The sequence below is a fragment of the Somniosus microcephalus genome, chromosome 2 (assembly GCF_052327205.1).
Source record: "Somniosus microcephalus isolate GS21.2 chromosome 2, FLI_Smic_1.0, whole genome shotgun sequence".
NCBI classification, from domain to species: Eukaryota; Metazoa; Chordata; class Chondrichthyes; order Squaliformes; family Somniosidae; genus Somniosus; species Somniosus microcephalus.
Genome location: NC_140988.1, coordinates 317,345,152 through 317,372,546, shown reverse-complemented (window position 1 = coordinate 317,372,546; position 27,395 = coordinate 317,345,152). Strand labels below are relative to the sequence as shown.

The following is a 27,395-nucleotide window of genomic DNA, read 5'->3' as shown; positions in this document are numbered from 1 at the left end:
GAGCCGGGGCTTCGAAAAGGTCTGCCACAGAAGTCTGGGGCAGGATGAAGGTGTTGTGGCTGCTGCCTGGAAAGCGGGCATTGACAGCTAGTATCAGCTGTCTGTGGTCACACACCAACTGGACGTTCAACGAATGGAACCCCTTCCGGTTGCGGTAATCCTCGGCATTCTCTTGTGGTGCCCGCAAAACCACATGCGTGCAGTCAATGGCGCCCTGGACCATGGGGAAGCCCGCTATTCTTGCAAATCCCATTGCGCGCTCTTGCTGCTTGTCCAGGGTCATGGGGAAGGAAATGTACTGACGTCTCCTTTTAAAGAGGGCATTCGTGACTTGGTGGATGCAGCAATGCACCGCGAAGTGGGAGACATTGGCAATGTCCCCAGTAGCGGATTGGAAGGAGCTGGTGGCATAGAAGTTGAGAGCCACTGTCACCTTCACTGCCACCGACAGAGACATCCTGCTCCTCAGTTGAGGCTACAGATCTGGCTGAAGCAGGTGGCAGAGCTCAGTGACCACCTCCCTGCTGAATCAAAGCCTCCGAAAACACTGCTCCTCAGACATGTTGAGGTATGAGAACTGTTGGCGGAATACCCTGGGAGGGTAAGGTCTCCTGTGCCGGCGCCTGTTGGCCCCCCTCTGTCTGGCCATGATTGGCACTCTCTCTCGGCATCTCTGAGCCCTCTCAATACAATGGAGAAATCCAAAGTTTCCACCCATTGCAGCCCCCATAGTGTGTGGCCACTCAAGGTTATGCCAGTGAAAAAGCAAACCAACTACATAGTTCTGGGCTGAAGCCAGAAGTACCTGTGCGAGCGCTGAGTCAATGCAGAAAGCTCTCTCCCTTTGTCTCTCTGCAAATCTCTCTCTCTCACAGAAGGAGTGGTCCAAAAATGGCTACCACAAAGAAGCCAGGAAGAGCCCCCTTTAAATAGCGCCCCCCCCAGCCCCACAGCGACTGGGAACCGTTCCAGTCAGCCAGTCGCTGGGAGCGCCAGGCGGAAAGGAGGGGGGCGCCACTGAAGTTCCGGTACGGGGCGCCCCAAGGGCGTTGCACCATGAAATGACATCAGGATCTGCGTGCGCAGCTGAGCGGGCGTTGCGGTTTTGCGCCACCGCTAAATGTCCGCTCAATTTCGCGAGAGGCGCAGGTCTCGCCGCGCCCGGGCGCTAGCCGCATCGCGCCCCACTTATCGCCCTCTTAAGGCGCTAATGGGTGGCGCTAACAATTGAATTTCTCCCCCAATGTGTTTTGCGTTGAGCATTGAGGTAGCAATTGAAAATCATTTAAATTGGATAGGTGAAGGGAAGCCAACAAGATAACCAGACCCCATATGAAATGGATCTTAGGGTAGAAGCTAGTCAACATGGGAATATGGACATAGTAACACTGAGAGGCATACATGTAGAGGAGCTCAGAAAAAAAGTTGAAGCTGGGAGAAGAGGGCAAATATACTTTCCAAGGCTTATATATGAACACTAAAAGTGGTCAAAAAAAGCAGAACTGGAGGCACTTGTGGCAGTTGGAAACTATGATGTGATGGGAATATCAGAAACGTGGATAACTCCAGGAGTTTGAAGTGAATTTAATATTCAGGGACATATGTTCAGAAAGGACAAAACAGATACAAAAGGCAGCAGAATATGTCAGAAACAATTGGGAGGTAAATGAGATTGAACCAGTGGGAGGAGTAAGCTAGAGAAAGAACTAATCTGGTTAGAAATCCAAGCTAACACTGGGGCTGGAAATTTCCTCAGAATTGTTCCTGCTTTGTCGCTGTAGCAGTGTTTTCACCACACGTCTGGCGGAAGACGGGAGCACCTCCAAAGAAATTCCCTGCCTAGGGGTTTGTCACCATCAGGTCAACACAACTAGAGAACAGTTTTCTATTGTCTGAAAACAAGAAAGTTTTTTTAATGAGAAACTCCAATCAACCCAGACATAATTTGGGAAACTCCAGTTGTTTAATCAGAATTGGTAAATGTAATACATGACAGCTTCATGACTCAGGGTATATGGGAAGCCATGAGAGGCAGTGCTCATCTTGATGTGGTATTCATAAATGACGCAGTTGTTTGGAAAGCAATTAATTGTGTGCCTGTGGGACAGTGACCACAGAATGAGCAAGTTTAACATGAACTGCGATCCAATTATTGCCAAAGACCAGGAGCCAGGTTTATAGCTTTTTGCCAATATTTCAGCAGAAGACAAATTGAACTGCTTTAAACGAATAATGCTGGACATGCAGGACAAGTACATGCGTAAGATCAACAAGTTCAAAATAAACAAGCGTGGCCTTAAATGGATTGACAAACAAATTAAAAGGGAAGTAAAGAGATAAAATGACCTGTAGAAATCCTGCAGGGACAAAGGAGAAGGAGCTCATGGGATGAATTTCGGAATGTGCAGAAACAATTTAAAAGGCTGATCAGAAGAGATAAGAGAGACCTAGAAAAAATGTACCCCAGCCAGGTCAGCATCTTCTGAAGAGAAAATTGGGGACTAAACTGTCAAAAGAGTAAAAGATGAGAGATTAGTATGCCTCTAAAAAGAATAACACCCTCTACAGCATTAACCTATCATCTTGAACTTATATGACATTATAAACCATTTGAGTTTCACTCTCTGGGGTTGTGGCATTTCTCAAATCCGCAACATACGCAGATCAAATGTGGCATCACTGAAATCCTCAACCCTGTAAAACTGCATGGTCCCATCTTGCTGCTGCCTCACTGTGATGCCAAAGGCAATGAGTTCCCCAGCTCTCTTGCAGCGTGTGTCAGTCATCTGACGAATACATTTTAGGCAGAAAGTTGTAGCTGTTTGGTATGCATCTGCTTGGTGGTCAGTTACTAGTGGTGTCCCACAGGGATTAGTCTTGGGGCCGTTACTTTTTACTAATTTTATAAATGACCTAGATGTAGGTATTGGGGGATTGGTGGACAAGTTCTCAGATGACACTAAAATTAATGCGAGAGTCAGGATTGCACAGGAGAACAAACTTTTGCAAGTGGATCTAAATGTGCTGGGGGAATGGGCCAAAATTAGGCAGATTTCCTTTAACTTAGATAAGTGCAGTCTAATGCACTTGGGCAGGGCCAATACCTAGTGCACTTACACACTGCATGGTACCGAATTAAAATCAGTTGCGAAAGAAAGGGATTTTAGCGTCATTGTTCGTAACTTTTTTAAGTTTCATGCCCATTGGCGAGAAGCCGCAGCCAAAGTAAACAGGTTATATAAATAGACCTATTCAAAATAAAACAAAGTATACCATCTTATCCTTGTACAAGACTCTGGTTAGACTGCAAATACTCAAACTGCCATGGTGAGATTTGAATCTCTTGACTAAACCTGCACTACCATATGTACTGATTGCACTGTGCTGTTCCTACTATGGGGGTCTGGCTGCAGTGTGCTGTTCCGCAGTATAGTGCTCTGACTGCACCAGATGATTTCCCCAGTACATTGCAGCTTAAGTTCCTTAAATAAATTGACATGTTAATAAATCTAACAGAGAGAATTTCTGTTTGTACATTGTGCAGTTGGGATACAGTTCTGAGACATGCACACTTACAGATGACCATTCATCTGGAAAATGAACTGGCGTCATGCACACCATGAGCATTCAGTTGAAGAATTATGGGGGTGACATTGGTCTTGGGCAGTAGTGCAAACTGGTGCTGTGATTGCTATTCCTTAGATTATGCTCTGATTCCACTGAATCATTTCCCTGATTTAATGCTTGACTGACCTGTGCTGTTCCCCTAGTTTGATGCCAACTACAATGCACTATGTTCTGGTATGACCCTTGGGCTTGATTGTGTCGTTTTCCCAGGACAGTGTTCTGACTAGGCTATGAAGATCATCTGGTACCACACTCCAAATGCACTGCACCATTTTCTTGTAAATCATGCTGACTGTATGCAGGAATTAAAGATTGCAATTTACTTAAGTAATGATGTTAAGTTGAGCTCTTCAATCAACCAGCATCTCTTCAGTCCTCCAATCCACTGTAGATGCAGTATTGAGTAACTATTGAGCATGTTAATGGTGATTTGCTCTTAAGACTAAATTTAAGTCATTTCCATTTAAGCACATTTCAATTTAAGCAAAGATAAAAACTGCTTTTCATTTAATCAATAGCACTGAAAATTCAAAACTGTTTCTGTGAATGAGATTACTCTTGACAGGAATATTTGGACATACAGGGCACCTCCTCCAATACTTGGGCAATTCTATCATTCCTATCCTTTTAAATTTATTGTTAGAGAGTTATACAAAATCTATAGAGCATACTTAATTTCATTAGTGGAATCATGCATTATAACTTAGTATGCATTGCACTTGTCACTTGGCCAATTGTATCTCAATCTCAAGATCTATTAATTGTGTTACTGGAGCATTGGTGATGATACATCTTCAGTTTTCCAGAAAGTTACAGCAATTGGACACAAAGGGTTGGATTAAAATATCTGGCCCTTAAATGGCACAAAGTGCACTGTTTGAGAAATTTCAAACTTAGCCTAGTGAGTGCAGTCAATTTCATAAGATATTCAGTCAAAATGTAGGGATGCTTTATGGTGTTGGTGTGGGGTGGTACCAACCTGGCACATCATGTGGCAGCCATCTGGCCATATGGGTGCACAGCGTCAAGTGAAGTAAATCGGACGATGGTGAGGCCATCCCGGGCCTCCCGGGCAGCAATGTGTTTGGGTGCTGATGCCCTCTGTCCTGTGCAGCATCAGGTGATTGCGGAGAAGGTTGGTATTGTTGTTGGTGATGTTGGTGTGCCTGGTGATGTTGGTGTTGTGGCTGATCATGGAGGGATTCAGAAGACCAAGGTGAGATTTTTTTCAAGGGCACTGATGTTGCTGGATTAGATGGCAGCTGAAGTTGAGTTGACAGAAGCGATCTATCACTGGTGAGAGAGCTTGCTCCAAGGAGGTGACAGTAGATAGAGAGTTTACTCCAAATACTTCCAAACTGCATAAAGCTCAAAAGTGTCTTCTAACTCCTGAAGGCTTAAGCTTCTGACATTGGAAAGTGAACAGCTGTTAATTAGTAGCTTTCATATCACTTTTGCAGCTGTCACCTATTCACAGCAATGGGGAGACATAGAGAACCCGACCTCCTTACCTGACGTGCTCTCCGAACCACGTGAACCTCGCTAAAAAAGTTATAAAATAGAAATAGGCTGGCAAAATAGTAGTTAACAAGCATTTAACTATCTTAAATGCCTCGCCCGCCGCTTGGAAACTTACATGGAGGCGGGTTCAGAGCGGGCTCCCAACCTGCTGTCAATCATTTCAATTTTGACAGCGGATCCGCCTGCGAACCCGCCCTCTGAGCGCCGGCAAAATCGTGGCCATAGAACGGTTACAGCGTGTAAGAAGACCATTCGGCCCGTCGAGCCCGTGCCGGATCTCTACAAGAGCACCTCAGCTAGCCTCACTCCTCCGCCCTATCCCGTAGCCCTGCAATTTTTTTCCTTCAGATACTTATCCAACTCCCTTTTGAAAGCTGTGATTGACTCTGCCTTCACCACCCTTTCAGGCAATGCATTCCAGATCCTAATCATTCATTGCGTAAAAAAGTTTTTTCTTATGTCACCTTTGGTTTTTTTGCCAATCACCTTAAATCTGTGTCCTCTGGTTCTCTACCCCTCTGCCAATGGGAACAGTTTCTCTCTATCTACTCTGTCCAGACTCATGATTTTGAACATCTCTATCAAATCTCCTCTCAATCTTCTCTGCTGTAAGGATTTACAAGAATGATTCCCTGGAATCATTCTCGTAAATCTTTTCTGCACCCTCTCTAAGGCCTTCACATCCTTCCTAAAGTGCGGTTCCCAGAATTGGACACAATACTCCAGTTGAGGCTGAACCAGTGTTTTATACAGGTTCATCATAATTTCCATGCTTTTGTACTCTACACCTCTATTCATGAAGCCCAGGATTTCATAAGCTTTTTTAACTGATTTCTCAACCTGCCCTGCCACCTTCAACGATTTGTGTACATATACCCCTAGCTTTCTCTGTTCATGCACCCCTTTTAGGATTGTATCTCTAGTTTATATTTCCTCTCCTCATTCCATCTACCAAAATGTATCACTTCGCATTTTTCTGCATTAAATTTCATCTGCCATGAATCCGCCCATTTTGCCAGCCTATCTATATCCTCTTGAAGTCTATCACTATCTTCCTCACTGTTCACTATACTTCCAAGTTTTGTCTCATCTGCAAATTTAGAAATTGTGCCCTGTACTCCAAAGTCCTAAGTCATTAATATATATCAAGAAAAGCAGTGGTCCTAGAACCTGTTGTGTCCGTGTATAATAAGATACAGACCGCAGGAGAACGGTACAACAGATGTTTACTCAACGTGGCTCACACTGGAACTGATCTGTACAGATTACTACTCAGTGCTATATACAGGTGTGGTCAATGCCGGTACTGCAGTATACATGAGCTGTAAAAGATAGTTCCCCCCTTAAAGGTATATACATTACAATTCCTCCCCTTTTAGATTAACAGTGCCATAACACTAATTTAACAATTAAATATCAAACTAATTACAATTAACACTTTTAACATGCAACATTAGCTGAAAATAGTCTATTTATATATTCAGTCTTTGGGGAGGCTTCCTGATCCTTTCTGGATAGCGCCTTTCCTGAGTGTCTTGCTCTTGGTGCGGAGGCGATCCTGGCCCCCTGTCGTCGGTTGGTTCATCAGCTTCCGATGCTACTGTTTCTGGGGTAGATGCGACCTGTACGTCGGGTTCATCACCAGGTACGTATGGGCGAGGCATGGGGTTGACTTGTTCCTGTGACTCTAGGATCTGGTCAGCATGGCGTCTCACGATGCTCTCCCCAACGTCCACTGTGTACATTAGTGGGCCCTGCCGTGTGCATATCGTTCCTGGCTGCCATTTTTCTGTTCGGTAGTCGCGGGCCAAGACTGGTTGCCCTACATTGAAGCTCCTTGTTGGCTTCTCATGGATGTGCTGGAATTGCTTACTCTCAACATCTCTTCGTACGTTTGGTCTGAGCAAATCCAGGCGAGATCTTAACCTTCGGTTAAAGAACATCATGGCTGGGGCCTGGTTGGTGACTGCATGTGTCGCATTCCGGTAGGCAAACAGGAAATTGTCCACCTTGTGCTGCAGCGGAATGTTGTCATTGTACATAGCCTTTATTGTCTTCTTAAAGGTTTGTACGAACCTCTCAGCCAATCCATTTGTGGCTGGATGATACGGGGCGGATGTGTAATGCCTTACCCCATTCTTTTTCAAGAACCTCCGGAACTCTTCGGACACAAACTGTGGTCCGTTGTCGGAGCAAATCTGTTCTGGCAAGCCATTCCTGGCAAAAATGGTCCGTAGGACTGCAATAGTTTTCTCCGTGGTGGTGGAGGACATTTTGATGACTTCAGGCCATTTCGAGTATGCATCCACGGCTATTAAAAACATCGAGTCCATGAATGGACCAGCAAAATCAATATGCACCCGTTGCCATGGAGATGAGGGCCACTCCCATGGGTGTAGAGGGGCCTGTGGTGGTGCATTTTGGACTTTCTGGCATCCTGAGCAGCTCTTGGTCAGGTCCTCGATTTGTTTATCGATTCCCGGCCACCACACATAAGCCCTGGCTAGGCTTTTCATTTTTACCCCTCCCAGATGACCCTCATGAAGCTCATTGAGCACTCTATCCCTTAACTTGGGTGGAATTACCACTCGGGATCCACACATCAAGGTCCCCCGGCACACTGACAGCTGTTCTCTCCTTGTCGAGAATGCTGGCAACAGTGAGTCGCCATCTGCTGGCCATCCCTTCACCGTCAAGTCATATACCCGAGACACTACCGGGTCATTTCGGGTTTCCTTTTTGATACAAGCGTTAGTTACCGGTAGGTATTCAACTATAGTCGAATGGAATATTTCGACAGGATCCACTGCTGGTGCTTCCTCCGCAGTAGGCAGTGGCAGGCGTGATAGCCCATCAGCATTTCCATGCTGTTTCGTGCCCTTATATTCAATCTCATAGTGGTGCGCCCCTAGAAAAAGTGACCATCTTTGTAGTCGTTGCGCAGTCATCACTGGAACGCCCTTCTTCGGATTAAAAATGGAGACAAGAGGCTGGTGATCAGTCAGCAAGGTGAACTTCTGCCCGTGCAGATAGTGATTGAACTTTTTCACTAGGCTGAGGGCCTCCCTGTCAATCTGAGCGTAGTTACGCTCGGCTGAGGTTAGTGATCGTAGCCGTCCGAGAATTTGTGCGACAGCACCGCTCCAATGCCGTAGGGTGACGCATCACATACCAACCGAATTGGTAATGCCGGGTTGTAATGGGCCAATACCTCTTTCGATGTGATTAGTGTTTTGCTCTTCTGGAAAGCTCGTCTACATTCTTCACTCCACTTCCATGGCACCCCAGTTTGCAGTAGGGTGTTCAGTGGGTGCAGTATTGTAGACAAATTTGGCAAGAACTTATGGTAGTAGTTTACCAGCCCGAGGAACAACCTCAGTTGTGACACATTTTCCGGTGCTGGAGCCTTGACTACTGCCTCAATCTTCTCTGGGGACTTATGTAACCCCTCTTTATCGATAACGTGGCCACAATACGAGATCTGTTTTCTAAAAAACTCGCATTTGGGGCGGTTAGCTCGGAGCCCATATTCCTGCAATCTAGTGAGCACCTGCTCCAGGTTGGCAAGGTGATCACTGTCATTTTCGCCTGTGACCAGGATGTCGTCCAAATAACACTGGGTCCCTGGGATCCCTTGCAGGACTTGTTCCATTGCCCTCTGCCAAATAGCCGGAGCTGATGCTACCCCGAATACCAGCCGGTTGTATTGGTAGAGACCTTTATGGGTGTTGACTGTGAGTTATTTTTTTGATGCTTCTTCTACCTCCATTTGCAGATACGCCTGGGCCAGATCAATCTTAGTGAAGCGTTTCCCTCCAGGTAGCAAGGCGAAAATATCTTCAATCCGCGGAAGTGGATATTGTACGGTGTGAAGGGCCGGGTTCACTGTTACCTTAAAGTCCCCACAGATGCGAACCTTCCTTGGTTCCCCAGGCGTGCTGCTCAACGACTTTTTCATCACAGGGACGATGGGTGTAGCCCACTCGCTCCAGTCTACCTTGGACAGTACACCTGAACGTTCCAGACTCTCCAGCTCGGCTTCGACGGCTGGGCGGATCGCATAAGGTACCGGTCTGGCCTTAAAAAATTTTGGGCTTGCGTTTTCTTCAATTTTAATCGTCGCTGTCATGCCTTTTAGTGTTCCGAGTCCTTGCTGGAACACTTCTTTCGCATCAGTTAGGATCTTTGACAGTCGCCCAGGTGTGACGTCGTCATCCTTTTTGTCAGCCACAGTCAGTGCCTGTATGGAATGCCAATCCAGTTGTATTTTCCGTTCCAGTCATGGTGGTCCTCCATCTTGCAATACATACAGGTCTAGTTTTGGTGTTTCCTTACCGTTATATATAACAGTCACCCTTATTTTTCCTTTGGGGTAGACTTTTTGCCCCATGTACGTCTTCAAAATAATTTATGTGTCTCTCAAGGGTATGTGTGAGGATAGCCGCTTGTAGTCCTGTCGGTTTATGACTGTTAGGGCTGATCCTGTGTCCAATTCCATCTTTACCTGGACTCCTGCTATCTTGAGAGTGACCCAAATGGTTTGGTGATCCTCCGTTGTGATCACATTATGTAGTTTCAGACAACTCAGTTCCCTGCTTTCGGAGTCGATATCACTCTTTTGTTCGTCTGAACTATTCTGCGTCATCTTATGTACCTTCTTGTACTTTCCTTTGGTAGGTTTCTTATTGCTGGTTTTCTTTCCCGACCTGCAGATTCGTGCTATGTGTCCTACTTTTCCACACTGTCTGCACACTTTGTCTTTGAACCAGCAATCATTCTGGTCGTGTGTTGTTCTGCCGCAGCGATAGTACTTCTCTGTTCCATATGACATTTCGTTTGTGCCATATTCTTGCGGTCTCTGTTGTATCTCTGCAGGGCCCCGTGCTGCCGCTTCATATGATACCGCAATGCTGAAAGCCTTTTCCAGCGTAAGGTCCTTTTCAGATAAAAGCTGTTTCTGGGTTCCTTCACTTTGAAGCCCACACACAAACTTGTCCCTTAAGGTATCTGCCAGTCCCGCTCCAAACTGGCAGTGTTTCGATAGTTTGCGCAGTTCTGTTAAATAATCAGCATTGCTTTCATCCTTATGCTGGTTCCATTTGTGAAACTTGAATCTTTCTGCTATCAGCAGCGGTGTGGGGTTTAAATGTTCCTGTAGTATCGTTACTATGTCTTCAAAACTCTTTTCCATTGGCTTCGTTGGGGTTACTAGATTTTGTAATAAACCATACGTCTTTGCACCCATTAAATTTAACAATACTGACGCTTTCTTGTCATCTGACACCTCATTTGCCTTGCAGTATACCTCTATTCGTTCGATATATGTAGTCCAATCTTTGACTTCATTGTCAAATGCGGTGATACTGCCACACTTCGGCATTTTGGGTGTGGTTTAAAATGGCGTCTCCCAATGGCTTAAAATGGCGTCTCCCGCGCTTTCCTTCCTCCCCGCTGCTGCCAATGCCGCTCCCGGCGGTTCTTGTGGCAATGGCAGCGCCCCGCCGGTTTCTGTGCGTCTCTCTCTCCCTCTCTTTGACGCTGCTCGGCCCCTGAACACCGGCTGCGCCCTGTGCGCTCTGCCCTCTCTCTCTCTCCCCCGTCGACGCTGCTCGGCCCTTTGCTGTGCCGCTCGGTCGGGCTCTAGCCTGCCGCTGTCCGGGAAGGGTCTGCGCACTACCTGTTGCCAGCCCGTTTCGCTGGACCACCTCGACTGGAAAGCCAAGCCTGGCTCTCGACGGCCTCCCCCGCAATTCTCGAGTCTCTGCTGGATGACTGGGTGGTTGCCCGTGGTCGATGCCCGAGTCTCTGGCCTTGACCTCCAATCCACTGATCTCCAGGAACGAATCCCCGGGAGGTGATGCAGAGTTGCAGGTATGTTCGAACTTGCCTTGTCGCCAATGTTGTGTCCGTGTATAATAAGACACAGACTGCAGGAGAACGGTACAACAGGTGTTTACTCAACGTGGCTCACACTGGAGCTGATCTGTACAGATTACTACTCAGTGCTATATACAGGTGCGGTCACTGCCGGTACTGCAGTATACATGAGCTGTAAAATATAGTTCCCCCCTTAAATGTATATACATTACAGAACCGACCCCTGGAGAACACCATTGTATACCTTCCTCCAGTCCGAAAAAAAAACATTCACCACTACTCTCTGTTTCCTGTCACTTAGCCAATTTTTCATCCATGCAGCCACTGTCCCTTTTATTCCATGGGCTTCAACTTTGCTGGCAAGCTGATTATGTGGCACTTTGTAGAATGTCTTTTGGAAATCCATGTACACCACGTCAACCGCACTGCCCTCATCAACCCTCTCTGTTACCTCATCAAAAAACTCGATCAAGTTGGTTAAACACGATTTGCCTTTAACAAATCCGTGCTGGCTTTCCTTAATTATTCCACACTTGTCCAAGTGACTGTTAATTTTGTCTCTGATTATTGTTTCTAAAAGCTTCCCCACTACCGAGGTTAAACTGACTGGTCTATAGTTGCTGGGTTTATCTTTACACTCTTTTTTGAACAAGGGTGTAACATTTGCAATTCTCCAGTCCTCTGGCACCACCCCCATTTCTAAGGAGGATTGGAAGATTATTCAATCTTTGGATTTCTTCCTTCACTTCCCTCAGCATCCTCGGATGCATCTCCTCCGGTCCTGGTGACTTATCTACTTTAATTACAGCCAGCCTTTCTAGTACCTTGTCTTTATCAATTTTTATCCCATCCAGTATCTCCTCTACCTCCTCCTTCACTATGTCTATGGCAGCATCTTCTTCCTTGGTAAAGACAGATTAGTACCTCAGCCATACCCTCTGCCTCCATGTGTAGGTCTCCTTTTTGGTCCCTAATCAGCCCCACCCCTCCTTTTACTACCCGTTTACTATTTATATGCCTATAGAAGTCTTTTGGGTTACCTTTTATGTTAACTGCAGTTATAGTCTCATACTCTCTCTTTGCCCCTCTTATTTTCTTTTTCACTTCTTCTCTGAACTTTCTATATTTAGCCTGCTTCTTCGATGTATTCTCGACCTGACATCTGTCATACGAGATCTTTCTCTGTTTCATTTTACTCTCTATCCCTTTCATCGTCCAGCGAGCTCTGATTATAGTTGACCTTTCTGCCTAGTGGGAATGTACCTCGACTTTACTCGAACTATTCCGTGGTTTCTTTTGTTCTTAAGGTCACAGACAGCATTAGTGAGGAACTCTCAGAGATGCTGAAAATATTTATTTTTTCATTTATTTAAGGATGTGGACGTTGCTGGCAAAGACTGCATTTATTGCCCATCCCTAGTTGCCCTGAGAAGGTAGTGGTGGGTTTTCTTCTTGATACAAATCATTGGCTTGCTAGGTCACTTCAAAGTGTGGGACTGGAGACACATATAAGCCAGACTGATTTGCTTCTCTAAAGGACATTAGTGAAGTAGTTGGTTCTTTACGACAATCCAAAAGCTTCATGGTCACTTTTACTGATTACAGTTACCTATTCTTTGCTAGTTCTCTTCTTTGGGTTTCAGCTCATCAACTCTTAGATTTGTGTGTTCTTTAGTAAAATTGCAATGACAAAAATAAAGCCAGCAGACAAGCCTACATAAACTGCTACAGAATACAGACACATTTGTTTTACATAGGATTACATAGAATATAAGACACAGAAACAGGCCATTCGGCCCAACCAGTCCATGCCGGCATTTATGCTCCACTCGAGCCTCCTCCCGTCTTTCCTCATCTAAATCTATCAGCATAACTCTCTATTTCCTTCTCCCTCATATGCAGCTCCATCCTCTCCTGCTTTCCCATCAAGAGGTCACCATGGAAACCCAGTGGTTGATCACTAGTGAAAATGAACAAATATACAGTACTAGACTGATTTGATTTAAATCACGTTCAAGCAAAACCATGAGAACTTTAGAAATCAGTGCTGCAACACAATGAAGCTCCATTTACTGCATGACAGCATGGTAGGATACACTTGTGTCTGCACTTAAGAGTCATGGGGGAGAAATTGAGTATAGCCCCGTTTGGGGCGCTAACCTCGCCAGGGTGCTAAAAGTAGCGCCCCGGAAACATTCGCGCCCCCGCACTGGAAATTGGTCATTTGCACCCCAAAGGGAAGCGCGGCGCTACTGGAGGCGCCCCGCATCCCTCTTGGGGCGCTGCGATTGAATATCATGGCGCAACGTGCCGCAATGCCACATGCTGCGGCACGTCGCGCTGCGGTATTGCAGGCCTTCCTCCCCTTCATAAAGGGAAGGGGCCTTGTGCAGCGCGATCTGGGGCCCAGCTGGGCCCCCGAGGATCGGGAGTGCAGGCAAAAGAGCCCGGCACCGAAGAGAAGTGCCGGGCTCTTGGAGCGCAGCCGGCACTCCACGGCGGGGGGGGGGGGGGGTGGTTCAGGAGGCCGGGGACGGGAGCGCAGGCAGGTACTGGCAGGCGGCCAACAACAAAAATGGCCGCCCCACACCTCACCTTTAATTTGCGCCTCCCCGGCCGCAGGTAGGCCCCCCTGATCCTGTCGGACATAGCGTCCGGCGGTAAATCAGGGAGTGCTGCCGAATATCGCGGCCGGGGCATCGGAGGGGTGCTGCGCACACCAATGACGTCATCAGCAGCGGCGCAGCGCTAACGGTTAGTGCCACCACTAACGTACCACGGAATTTAGCGGGAGGCATGGGCATAGCCGCGCCCGGGTGCTAGTTGGCTTGCGCCCCACTTAGCGCCCTCTTAAGGCGCTAATGGGTGGCGCAACCAACCAAATTTTTCCCCCATAGAGTCATAGGGCACAGAAGAAGGCCATTCGGCCCACCGAGTCCGTGCCGGCTCTCTGTAGAGCAATCCAGTCAGTCCCATTCCCCTGCTCTATCCCCATTGCCCTGCAAGTTTATTTCCCTCAAGTGCCTAACTGGTCTCCCCTTGAAAACATTGATCATCTCCACTTCCACCACTTCCATCGGCAGCGAATTCCAGGTCCTCACCACTCGCTGCATAAAAAAGTTTTCCCTCTCATCCCCCCGTACTCTTGCCTGAAACCTTAAATCTGTGTCCCCTAGTCCTTGTATCATCAACTAGTTGGAACAGCCTTTCCCTGTCTAGCCTATCCAAACCCATCATAATCTTGAACACCTCTATCAAATCACCCCGCAACCTCCTTTGCACTAACGAAAACAAATCCAGCTTCTCCAACCTGTCCTTGTAGTTAAGATCCCCCATCCCCGGAACCATTCTGGTAAATCTTCTCTGCACCCTCTCAAGGGCCTTCACATCCTTCCTAAAGTGTGGTGACCAGAACTGGACGCAATACTCCAGTTGTGGCCTAACCAGCGCATTATAAAGGTTCAGCATAACTTCTCTACTTTTGCACTCAATAGCTCTATTTACAAAGCCTAAGATCCCATATGCTTTGCTAACCACTCTCTCAATATGTCCTGCCACCTTCAGGGATCTATGCACGTTAACTCCCAGGTCTCTCTGTCCCTGCACACTCTTTAAAACTGTGCCATTAAGTGTATATTGCCTCTCCCTGTTCCTTCTGCCAAAATCCATCACCTCACACCTCTCTGTATTAAATTCCATCTGCCATTTGTCTGCCAATTCTGCTAGTCTTTCTATGTCCTGTTGCAGTCAATTAGTATCATCCCCACTTTTTGCCACACCCCCAAGTTTGGTGTCATCGGCAAATTTAGAAATTCTACTCTGTATTCCAATGTCCAGGTCAATTATATATATCAAAAAAAGCAGTGGCCCCAGCACTGACCCTTGGGTAACACCACTGTCTACCGTGCTCCAGTCTGAAAAACAGCCATTTACCACAACTCGCTGTTTTCTGTCCTTAAGCCAATTCCTTATCCAAGCTGCCACTGACCTACCTATTCCACGAGCCTCAATTTTGTTAACCAACCTTTTATGTGGTACTTTTTCAAACGCCTTCCGAAAATCCATGTAGACAACATCCATTGCATTCCCTTCATCAATCCTCTCTGTTACTTCATCAAAAAAATCAATTAGATTAGTTAAACACGATCTGCCTTTTACAAATCCGTGTTAGCACTCCTTAATTAGCGTAAACCTCTCCAAGTGCACGTTAATTTTTCTTCTGATTATTGCTTCTAAAATTTTACCCACCACTGATGTTAAACTGACTGGCCTGTAGTTACTAGGATTGTCCTTACACCCTTTCTTGAACAATGGTGTCACATTTGCCACTTTCCAATCCTCAGGCACCTCCCCCGCATCTAGGGAAGATTGGAAAATTATGGCAAGCACTTCCGCTATCTCCTCCCCCAATTCCCTTAGCAACCTGGGATGCAAGCCATCTGGACCAGGTGACTTGTCCACTCTAAGCATACCCAGCCTTTCTAGTACACCCTGTCTCTCAATTTTTACCCCTTCCATTGCTTCTACCTTTTCCACTTCTACCGATATTTTGTCAACATCCATTTCTTTAGTAAGCACTGATACAAAGTACTCATTGAGTATTCTAGCCTTGCCCTGTGCCTCTAAGCATATATCACCTTCATTGTCTCTAATAGGCCCCACCCCGCCTCTTACTACCCGCTTACTGTTTACATGCCAGTAGAAGATTTTTGGGTTCCCTTTTATGTTAACCGCCATTCTACTCTTATATTCTCTCTTTGCCAATCATATTTTCATCTTCACTTCCCCTCTCAACTTATTGTACTTGGTCTGGTTCTCCCTTGAAGAATTTACCTGACCTGCATCATACACCCTCTTTTATTGTTTCATCATCTTGCTGCATTGCTGCAGTTGTACAAGGTATTGGTGAGACCGCACCTGGAATACTGCATACAGTTTTGGTGTCCATACTTAAGAAAAGACATACTTGCTCTCGAGTCAGTACAAAGAAGGTTCACTCGGTTAATCCCGGGGATGAGGGGGTGGTCATATGAGGAGAGGTTGAGTAGATTGGGACTCTACTCATTGGAGCTCAGAAGAGTGAGAGGCGATCTTATTGAAACATATAAGATTGTGAAGGGGCTTGATCGGGTGGATGCGGTGAGGATGTTCCCAATGATGGGTGAAACTAGAACTAGGGGGCATAATCTTAAAATAAGGGGCTGCTCTTTCAAAACTGAGATGAGGAGAAACTTCTTCACTCAGAGGGTGGTAGGTTTGTGGAATTTGCTGCCCCAGAAAGCTGTGGAAGCTACATCATTAAATACATTTAAAACAGAAATAGATAGTTTCCTAGAAGTAAAGGGAATTAAGGGTTACGGGGAGCGGGCAGGAAATTGAACATGAGTCTAGGTTCGGAATGGTCATGGCCCTGTGGGTAGTGGAGTGGGCCCAGGTGCCGTGTAGCCTGGTTCTGCTCCTACCTCTTGTGTTCTAATTCTGTGTTAGATTTCAGGAGATGGTTTTATTCCTGTTCCTGGCTGGGTGGCGATCGCCTTTACAGAAGGTAAGTACTGTAGAAAATATAGGGACAGAGTGATCTCCTGGACGAGTTTCGATCGCCTAGATGGGTCGGAGAGGAATTTCCCAGATTTTTCCTCCCAAATTGGCCATTGGGTTTTTTTATCTGGTTTTTCGCCTCTCCCGGGAGATCACATGGGTTCAGGTGGATGGAGAGGGGTAGAAGATTTGAGGTTAGGATCAGATCAGCCATGATCTTATTGAATGGTGGAGCAGGCTCAAGGGGCCGATTGGCCTACTCCTGCTCCTATTTCTTATGTTCTTATGTTCTTATGTTCTCTATCTCTCTCTATCTATATGCTACACAATTAATTCCCGATCTCAAATTAGGTTGCACCATGGGACTGGCTTGGTGGAGCAGTTGGTCTTTTCCTGCCTTTCTGTTTTGTATGTTAGAGAAAGTATATCAAATACTTGGCTTCAATGAACTCTTTTGGGACTCCCTCTCTCCAGAACCAGCTTGATAATGGTTGCAACAGAAAAGTATAGACTGTGTACCAGAGAGATTCCATTAATTTCAATGAAACACAGACGTTTGGAGCAGACTGGGAGTTTATGTGGAGCTAGCCGACTAGAAAAACAGTGTAGTAGCTGGATAGCTTACTGCTGTAGACTATTTTCTGGTTTGCACAACAAGACTTAGCAAGAAAGAGCAAACACGGCTCCACCTTTATGTCAATAGGTATTGGTTTCCCTCAAACCAACAAGAGCAATTAAAATGTCTACAAATCAATTTATGTAAAGATGTTGTGGAGTGAGACTTCTCAATGCTATAATTAAATATTTATCTCAGTTCATGATAGGAGGGGGCAGGAGTCTTATTTCTCCAAATTGCACCATTGAGTAGCTGTGAAGAAAATCTTAGTACCTGTATTCCGAAGTTCCACATTGATGATGGATTTTGATATGATGACATAAACATGTCCACTTAAACCTACCACTCCCATTTTTATTTACAAATAAACTAGACGGTAACTTACATCCATTTCTTCACAGAAGGTGGAGTTGGGCCCATATTGGAGCTGACATTGGTGATGGACATCGTACAGTACTCCTGGAGCAATGGTGGGTACCACTAATTCCTGTTTAGTTGGTGGATCATTGAGACAGAAACCCCAGCCTCGACTGTGGATAGAAAAACAGAAAAGCTTATAGGTACAATATATAAGGGGTAATCTTAATGGATGGAAAATCATGCAGGCACATGCCTGAATTCCCAATATGTGCTCCCAGCAAGCAAATCTCTGAGCCGGGAGTGCAAATTAACAGAATTTTCCCTTTAATATACGGAGCCTGGGAGATGGAATGCTGCTTGACTTCCACTGAGGGCACTTGAGATGGCTGTGGTGAACGACCTTGAGGAGCTTTGGTTGCAGAGGGCCCGACAGCAGACTGCTGCAACTCAGTGGCGGCCGTGGAAGTCTGGCACAGCTGGCTGCTTGACGCCAACAAGGGCACTGGTTGAGAGGCTGGCGGGATAGCAGGCATGCAGCCATCCTGAGAGAGGACAACATGTGCCTCTCCATGGTGCACTAGGAAAGAATGAAGCGAGGCCACTTAAAACACTTTTAATTGTGTTCCTTTTGGCTTGAAAGCCAAAGGAAATGCCAGCGGTGTGAGCTTCCAGTCAGAGCTGACACAAGAGGATCTATAGCTATGGGTCCCCCTGCTGTCGTCACAGATCTGACCACTTGCTCCATGGTTGACTGCAGTATTGCGATGTCCCGCACAAGGACCCCAGACAGGTTGGAGTTGGATTCCTCCATACTCTGCGCTAGTGTGCGGAGGCTTGTTGGCAGGCAACCCACTGCAACTAGAAGTTCCTGCTGTACAGCCATCGGTCTGTAATCTGGGCTGTCAATGTTATCATCAGTGCTCTCTACAGCAGGCCTCAGAAGTGAGCTCGCACTCCGGTGAGCTGCTTCCTCGGCCCTCCAAGATCCCCATCCAGTGCACCAGTGCTGGAGTATCTCTCCGTGCAGACCTGTCTATCCGACCCTGTGAATTATGTGGGGTGCCAATAGCTGAGCTGGTGCCTGCAAGTGTTCTCATATTAAAATTAAAAATAAATTATGCTCGCCAAGTTGAGGGAGGTTGAGGAATGGAACTTTTTATTTCAGGAACCCAGGGGGGAATTTTTTGGGAGGTCAGTGGGCACATTCAGTGGCAGGTTGGTTGGGGAAAAAAATGTTTTGTCAGCGGGTCGGGACCCCGCTGTCAACCCGCCACCACACGCCTTTCCCAGATGTCCGGTCTGTCAGGGCTGAACAGACCCGACACGCAGCAGTGGGGGAGGCAATTCAGATCATTATGACCTTGTTAACAGCCCATTAACATTTTGAGCTCACCTTACCATTTTACGAGGCCACCCACAGGGCCCACGCAGGTAAGGAGGTCGGGAGTTGTATGACCATGGAATCATCTCATTACTTGACAGCTGCAAATGTGCTATAAAAGCTCCCGTCTCACATCAGTTCACTTTCCAAGCTCAGGAGGTATTGCTTACTGCATTTGGAAAACAGATTGAGCTTTATTCAGGTTGCAAGTGTTTGGAGTAAACTCTCTATCCTGTGTTACCTCATTTGAACAATCTCTCTCACCATTGACAGATCGCTTCTGTCATCTCAAGTTCACCTGCCATCTATTACATCAGCACAGTGCCCTTGAAACTATCTCACCTTGGTCCTCAGAATACCATAACGATCAGCCCCAACACCAGCAGCACCAGGCACACCAGCAGCACCAACAACAACTCTGCAATCAACTAATTTTTTCTTTATTCGTTCATGTGATCTAGGCATCACTGGCAAGGCCAGCATTTATTGCCCATCCCTAATTGCCCTTGAGAAGGTGGTGGTGAGCCACCTTCTTGAACTGCTGCAGTCCGTGTGGTGAAGGTACTCCCACAGTGCTGTTAGGGAGGGAGTTCCATGATTTTGACCAAGTGACGATGAAGTAATGGCGATATACTTCCAAGTCAGGATGGTGTGTGACTTGGAGGGGAACTTGGAGATGGTGGTGTTCCCATGCGCTTGCTGCCCTTGTCCTTGTAGGTGATAGAGGTTGCGGGTTTGGGAGGTGATGCACAGGACAGAGGGCATCAGCACCCGACGATATTGCTGCCCAGGAGGCCAGGGATGGGCTCACCATGGCCACATTTATGTCACTTGATGCTGTACACTCTGGCAGGCACATGATGCACCAGGTTGGCACCACCACACAACAACACCATAAAGCATCCCTACAATGCCCAAGCAATTTGTTTCACACTCATGACCATTGCAGGGGGGTGGGGGAGTATACCGTTATGTCTCACCATTCACTGCAACTCACTAAGCCATTTCCAAAGGTTCACACAAATCTATCCAAGAACGCAAAGTGTTGAAAATGAAGATTTCAATGTTTGATAGCGCATAAACAGAAACTTCACATGAACATTGGCTAAAATACACAAGTTGCTAACCTTGTGTGTTGTTAGTTGGTATGATTGGACTAGGATTTAAACTAAAAAAGGGGGGCAGGGGTCAGGTGAGGGGGAATTTAGAAATCTGAAGAGAAAGGTCAAGGCAATAGAGCAGTGTAGCGATTTGGGTAAAAATAAGCAGCATGTGACAGGAAGGGACAAAGAGTTTAATAGTAGCAGTGCAGCAGAGAATAAGGTCAAAGCAGGAAATAATGGTAAAACATTTAAATTAAAGGCTCTTTATCTGAATGCACAAAGCATTTGTAACAAGATAGACAAACTAGTGGCACAAATAGAGATAAATGGGTTTGATGTAATAGTCATTACAGAGATATGGTTGCAAGGTGGCCAAGGTTGGGAACTAAATGTTCCAGGGTACTTGACGTTTCGAAAAGACAGACAGAATGGAAAAGGAGGGGGAGTAGCCCAGATAATAAAGGATGACATAAGGCCAGTAGCGAGAAATGATCTCGGCTCGGAAGATCAGGAAGTAGAATCAGTATGGGTGGAGATAAGGAATAACAAGGGGCAGAAAACACTGGTAGGAATAGTATATAGGTACCCAAACAGTAGCTATACTGTTGGACAGAATATTAATCAGGAAATAGTAGGAGCTTGCAACAAAGGTAATGCAATAATCGTGGGGGACTTTAATCTTCATATAGACTGGACAAGTCAAATTGGCAAAGGTAGTCTGGAGGATGAGTTCACAAATGCATTCGGGACAGTTTCCTAGAACAATATGTCATGGAACCAACCAGGGAACAGACTCTTTTAGAGCTTGTATTGTGCAATGAGACAGGGTTAATTAACAATCTCATAGTAAAGGATCCTCTGGGGTGGAGTGATCATAATATGATAGAATTTTATGTTAATTTTGAGTGACTTGCCAAAGTGCGAAATGAGAGTGTTAAACATAAATAAAGCCAACTACATAGGTATGAGGGGCGAGTTGGCTAAGGTAGATTGGAAAAATAGATTAAAATGTATGGCGGTAGATAAGCAGTGGCTAGCATTTAAAGAACTATTTCATAATTCTCAACAAAAATACATTCCATTGAGAAACAAAAACCTCCATGGGAAAAGTGATCCATCCGTGGCTAACTAATGAAGTTAAGGATAGCATTAGATTGAAAGAAGAAGCTTATAATTTTGCAAAGAATAATAGTAAGCCTGAGGATTGGGAGGGTTTCAGAAACCAGCAAAGGTTGACCAAAAAATTGATAAAAAGGGAAAAAATAGAATGAATGAGAGAAAACTAGCAAGAAATATAAAAGCAGATTGTAAGAGCTTCTACAAGTATGTAAAAAGGAAGAGAGTAGCAAAAGTACACGTTGGTCCCTTAGAGGCTGAGACAGGAGAAATTATTATGGGGAATAAGGAAATGGCAGAAACGTTAAACAAATACTTTGTATCTGTCTTCACAGTAGAAGACACAAAAAGCATACCAAAAATGGTGGAGAACCAAGGGTCTAATGAGGGTGAGGAACTTAACGTAATTATTTTAAGTAGAGGAAAAAGCACTAGAGAAACTAATGGGACTAAAAGCCGACAAATCCTCTGAACCTGATGGCCTACATCCTAGGATTCTAAAAGAGGTGGCTGAAGAGATTGTGGATGCATTGGTTTTGATCTTCCCAAATTCCCTAGAATCTGGAATGGTCCCAGCAGATTGGAAGGTCACAAATGTAACACCGCTATTCAAGAAAGGAGGGAGAGAAAAAACAGGGAACCACGGGCCAGTTAGCTTGACATCAGTTATCGGGAAAATGCTGTAATCCATTGTTAAGGAAGTGGTATCAAGTCATTTAGAAAACCATAACATGATTAGGCAGAGTCAACATGGTTTTATGAAAGGGAAATCATGTTTGACAAACTTATTAGAGTGTTTTGAGGATGTAACTAGCAGAGTAGATAAAGGGGAACCAGTGGATGTAATATATTTGGATCTCCAAAAGGCATAAGGTGCCACATAAAAGATTATTACACAAGATTAGAGCTCATGGGATTGGGGGTAATATAGTAGCATGGATAGAGGATTGGTTAACGGACAGAAAACAGAGAGTAGTGATAAACGGATCTTTATCAGGTTGGCAGGCTGTAACTAGTGGGATGCCGCAAGGATCAGTGTTGGGGCCTCAGCTACTTACAATCTATATTAATGACCTAGATGAAGGGGCCGAGTGTAATGTAACCAGGTTTGCTGATGATACAAGTTAGGTGGGACAGTAAGCTGTGAGGAGAACACAAAGGGCTGGATTTTCATTGAGGAGGCAGGTAGGAGGCGGGACTACAACTTTCGGCATTGCAGGAAAGGATGCCCTGGAGCATGGTACATCGGCGAGACCATGCAGACACTGCGACAACGGATGAACGGACACCGCGCAACAATCGCCAGGCAGGAGTGTTCCCTCCCAGTCGGGGAACACTTCAGCAGTCAAGGACATTCAGCCTCCGATCTTCGGGTAAGCATTCTCCAAGGCGGCCTTCGAGACACACGACAACGCAAAATCGTCGAGCAGAAACTGATAGCCAAGTTCCACACTCATGAGGACGACCTCAACCGGGATCTTGGGTTCATGTCACGCTACATGTAACCCCACCTGACATAGAGTCATCCAGACTCGAGTCATCGTTGGCTTGTTCTCTCTACACAGATGCGGCTGGACCTGCTGTGATTTCCAGCAAAAAAAAAAATTCTTTTTATTGTTTTTTGTTTGTTTTTTGTTTTTCATACAGACCCCAGCACCTGTAACATTTGACCCCTTGTGACCCCACCTCATTGTTCTTTGATGTAATGTTTTCCTGACTGACCTGTTTGGACACCATTCACACCTTTGATTGCTGTGATTATCTCTCTGCCGAGGTATGATAAAGGGCAGTTAGAAAGATTACCTGTAATCATCTGGCAGTGTTCTCTGACTATATATGCTGTGCCTATATGCATTTCTTCACTTCACCTGATGAAGGAGCAGTGCTCCGAAAGCTTGTGATTTCAAATAAAGCTGGTGTTGTGTGAGTTCTTAAAAGGCCGAGGACATTTAGTATTATTTTATTTTCCCAATTCTATACCATGTTTTTAGGACTGGCTTCTATTGTTAATTTTGTTGACATTATTATGAAAAAAAAATCATGGGACATAACATGCTGTCAAAATAAAGGCGAGGCTAATGGCACTTATTTATGTGGAAATGCTACATCAACTTCAGGCGAGGGCAGATGCACGGTTAAACACAGAAATCCAAAATTTGCTGTTGGAGATGCCGATAGCTTCGCAAAAAGAGCATCTTGCTGTCTGCCTCACCATCGAAATGCAGTGAATGGTATGAAAATGCTGTATTTGCGCACCATAGAAAGTCTTGTCCATTTCAGTCCAAGTACCCTTTTAACAACGAGATAAGTGCTAATTACTGCCAGTTAACCTCTCTGGCACTGAAAATTAACCATTCCAAGTCAGGAGGTTTTAATTGTTGGAGATTTACAAAATTTAAAATTTAATTTTTTTTCCTTTCTGTCTCTTTTCTCTCTCAATCGAATCTTTCTTTCCCTCTCTTTATTTCTCTTTATGCACATGATTTGACATTGAATTCACCCACTCTAACTTACTCTTATTGCTCAGTCCTTGCGCTGTTAATTTCACAATTCTTCAAACTGATTGGTTAAGGAGGTACACAGCTGTTCACTCAGGTCCCAGAAGCCCGGCTTCCCTCGTTGCGACGTTATCTGTTCGTACTTTCAGCAACATGTGGCGCTAAAAAATTAAAAACCTAAATGTGCACGGGCAAGTCTAACTAACGGCAGACAGCGTTAGATTCATTCCTACAGCAAATTGTGGCTCCATCTATTTTGATTTCTCCCAACAATATGCAATCCTTGTGAGTCCAAAACAATCTGCTAATTTACTGGAGAGCTGGCTGTAACTGAAGCATTTCCAAGACTTTATCAGTTTTTTTCTGGTTCTGCTGAAGTCGAGGATGTGAAAACGATGCTCTTTAATATCTACATTTCACTGGATCCCAGGGAGCAACAATGAATCTAAGTGAAAAGTTCCACGGCAACCATGAAGTCCATTTAGAATTAATGCTGGGGATTGGTTTTGGAGCACTACAAATACAGTATATCATTGTTGAAACAGTACGAGTTGAAAGAAGATATGGCATGGAGATTAGCAGGCATTATACCTGGACTGGCCGCATCTACAGTCTGCAGGCCCTAGCACACCTACTCAACAATGATTGTGGGGAACTGGCTCCACAGGTCCTCGGTCTACACAATCCCAGTTGCCAATCTGTCCATCTGTTGTAAGATCATCTGCAAACAATCTGCATGATAAGGACAATAAAATCACTTCCTCCCTCAACGTTTCTGTCTCCACCTTCATTCCACGGTAACATAGGAATCATCTGCAGCATCCGCTAATGTGCAGGCCCAATATGTATCAGACAAGTGACTTATGCATAGGTTAACTTGGCCAGCATTTTCATCTCCACTGAGAAGCAACAGCCACCCAATGTCTGCCCAATGTCACTCCACTTTCCCGAAGTAGAGGGGTTGGTGATGGCAGCCATGTGGTCATCCTGGCAGATGAATTGAAGGTGTTGATGAACACATGGGAGTATGATATTGTTGCTATCACAGAGACATGGTTGAGGGAGGGGCAGGACTGGCAGCTCAATATTCTGGGGTATAGAATCTTCAGGCGAGACAGAGGGGTGTGTGAAAGAGGAGCGGGTGTCGCAATATTAATCAAAGAATCAATTACTGCTGTAAGGAGGGATGATATCTTAGCAGGTTCCTCTAATGAGGCCATATGGGTAGAACTTAAAAACAAAAAGGGGGCAAGCACTTTGCTGGGAGTGTACTATAGGCCCCCAAACAGTCAGGAGGAGATAGAGGAACAGATATGTAGGCAAATCTCAGAGAAGTGTAGAAATAATAGGGTAATAATAGTAGGGGGTTTCAACTTCCTCAATATTAACTGGGATAGTCAGTGTGTGAAAGGCGGAATTCTTAAAGTGCATCCAGGAGAGCTTTTTGAGCCAGCATGTAGAAAGTCCTACAAGAGAGGGAGCGGTACTGGACCTAATTCTAGGGAATGTAGCTGGGCAAGTGGTAGATGTGTCAGTAGGAGAGCATTTTGGTGAGAGTAACCATAATTCAGTGAGATTTAAAGTAGTCATGGAAAAGGACAAAGATGGACCGGAAATAAAGATTCTAAATTGGGGGAAGGCTGATTTTAATATGATAAACCAGGATCTGGCCAAAATGGACTGGGATCAGCTACTTGTAGGAAAATCCACATCAGAGCAATGGGAGTTGTTCAGAAATGAAATAGAGAGAGTACAACACCAGCATGTTCCCATAAAGGTCAAGGGTGGGACCAACAAGCCCAGGGAACCCTGGATGTCAAGGGATATACAAGAATGGATTAGGAAAAAAAGGGAGACTTTTCGCAGATACAAAGGACTAAAAACAGTGGAAGCCCTAGAGGAGTATAGAAAGTGCAGGGGGGTACTTAAAAAAGAAATTAGGAGAGCGAAGAGGGGGCATGAAAAAACAAAGGCGGGCAAAATAAAGGAAAATCCCAAGGTGTTTTATAAGTATATTAAGGACAAGAGGAAACCAGGGAAAGAGTAGGGCCCATTAGGGACCAAAGTGGCAATCTGTATGTAGAGCTGGAAGATGTGGGTGTGGTTTTAAATGAATATTTTGCATCTGTGTTCACTATGGAGGAGGGTGATGTAGGCATAGAAATCAGGCAGGGGGATTGTGATATACTTGTACAAATTAGTATGGAGAGGGAGGAGGTACTAGCGGTTTTAGCGGGCTTAAAAGTGGAAAAATCCCCAGGCCCAGACGAGATGTATCCCAGGCTGCTGTGTGAGGCAAGGGAGGAGATTGCAGGGGCTCTGACACAAATTTGCAGAACCTCTCTGGCCACAGTGGAGGTGCTAGGGGACTGGAGAACAGCTAACATTGTTCAAGAAGGGTAGTAGGGATAAACCAGGGAATTATAGGCCAGTGAGCCTAACATCAGTGCTAGGGAAATTATTGGAAAAAATTCTGATGGACAGAATTAGTCTCCACTTGGAGAGGCAGGGATTAATCAGGGATAGTCAGCATGGCTTCATCAGGGGGAGATCATGTCTGACCAATTTGATTGAATTTTTCGAGGGGGTGACTATGTGTGTGGATGAGGGTAGTGCATTGATGTAGTCGACATGGATTTCAGTAAGGCTTTTGACAAAGTCCCGCATGGGAGACTGGTCAAGAAGGTAAGAGCCCATGGGATCATGGGCAATTTGGCACACTGGATCCAAAATTGACTTAGTGGCAGGAGGCAGAGGGTGATGGTTGAAGGTTGTTTCTGTAACTGGAAGCCTGTGTCCAGTGGTGTACCGCAGGGATCGGTGCTGGGTCCTTTGCTGTTTGTAGTGTACATTAATGATTTAGATATGAATGTAGGAGGTATGATCAGTAAGTTCGCAGATGATACAAAAATTGGTAGAGTGGTAAATAGTGAAGAGGGAAGCCTCAGGCTACAGGATAATATAGACGGGATGGTTAGATGGACAGAACAGTGGCAAATGGAATTTAACCCTGAAAAGTGTGATGTGATGCATTTTGGGAGGACTAACAAGGCAAGGGAATGCACAATGAATGGTAGGACCCTAGGAACTCCAGAGGATCAGAGGGACCTTGGTGTGCATGTACATAGATCCCTGAAGGCAGCAGGACAGGTAGATAAGGTTGTTAAAAAGGCATATGGGATACTTGCCTTCATTAGCCGAGGCATAGAATATAAGAGCAGGGAGGTTATGATGGAGCTGTACAAAATGTTAGTTAGGCCACAGCTGGAATACTGTGTGCAGTTCTGGTCACCACACTATAGGAGGGATGTGATTGCATTGGAGAGGGTGCAGAGGAGATTAACCAGGATGTTACCTGGGCTGGAGCGCTTCAGCTATGAAGAGAGACTGGACAGGCTGGGGTTGTTTTCCTTAGAGCAGAGAAGGCTGAGGGGGGACCTGATTGAGGTGTACAAAATTATGAGGGGCATAGATAGGGTAGATAGAAAGGAACTTTTCACCTTAGTAGAGGGGTCAATATCCAGGGGGCATAGTTTCAAGGTAAGGGGCAGGAGGTTCAGAGGGAATTTGAGGAAAAACTTTTTCACCCAGAGGGTGGTTGGAATCTGGAACTCACAGCCTGAAAGGGTGGAAAAGGCAGGAACACTCACAACATTCAAGAAGCATTTAGATGAGCACTTGAAACGCCATAGCATACAAGGCTACGGACCAAGTGCTGGAAAATGAGATTTGAATAGACAGGGCTTGATTGCCAGCGC

The 27,395-nt window shown here is 45.5% G+C and overlaps 1 protein-coding gene across 1 annotated transcript in view; it reads right to left on the bottom strand.

Annotated features, from left to right (window-relative positions):
- The window catches only part of LOC147123535 (A disintegrin and metalloproteinase with thrombospondin motifs 12-like), a 967,639-nt gene that overhangs the window by 508,722 nt on the left and 431,522 nt on the right, over nucleotides 1–27,395 (bottom strand). The window contains exon 9 of the mRNA XM_085974208.1: nucleotides 17,565–17,709. Coding sequence (XP_085830334.1) covers nucleotides 17,565–17,709 — 145 coding nt within the window. The remainder of the gene's footprint in view (nucleotides 1–17,564; nucleotides 17,710–27,395) is intronic.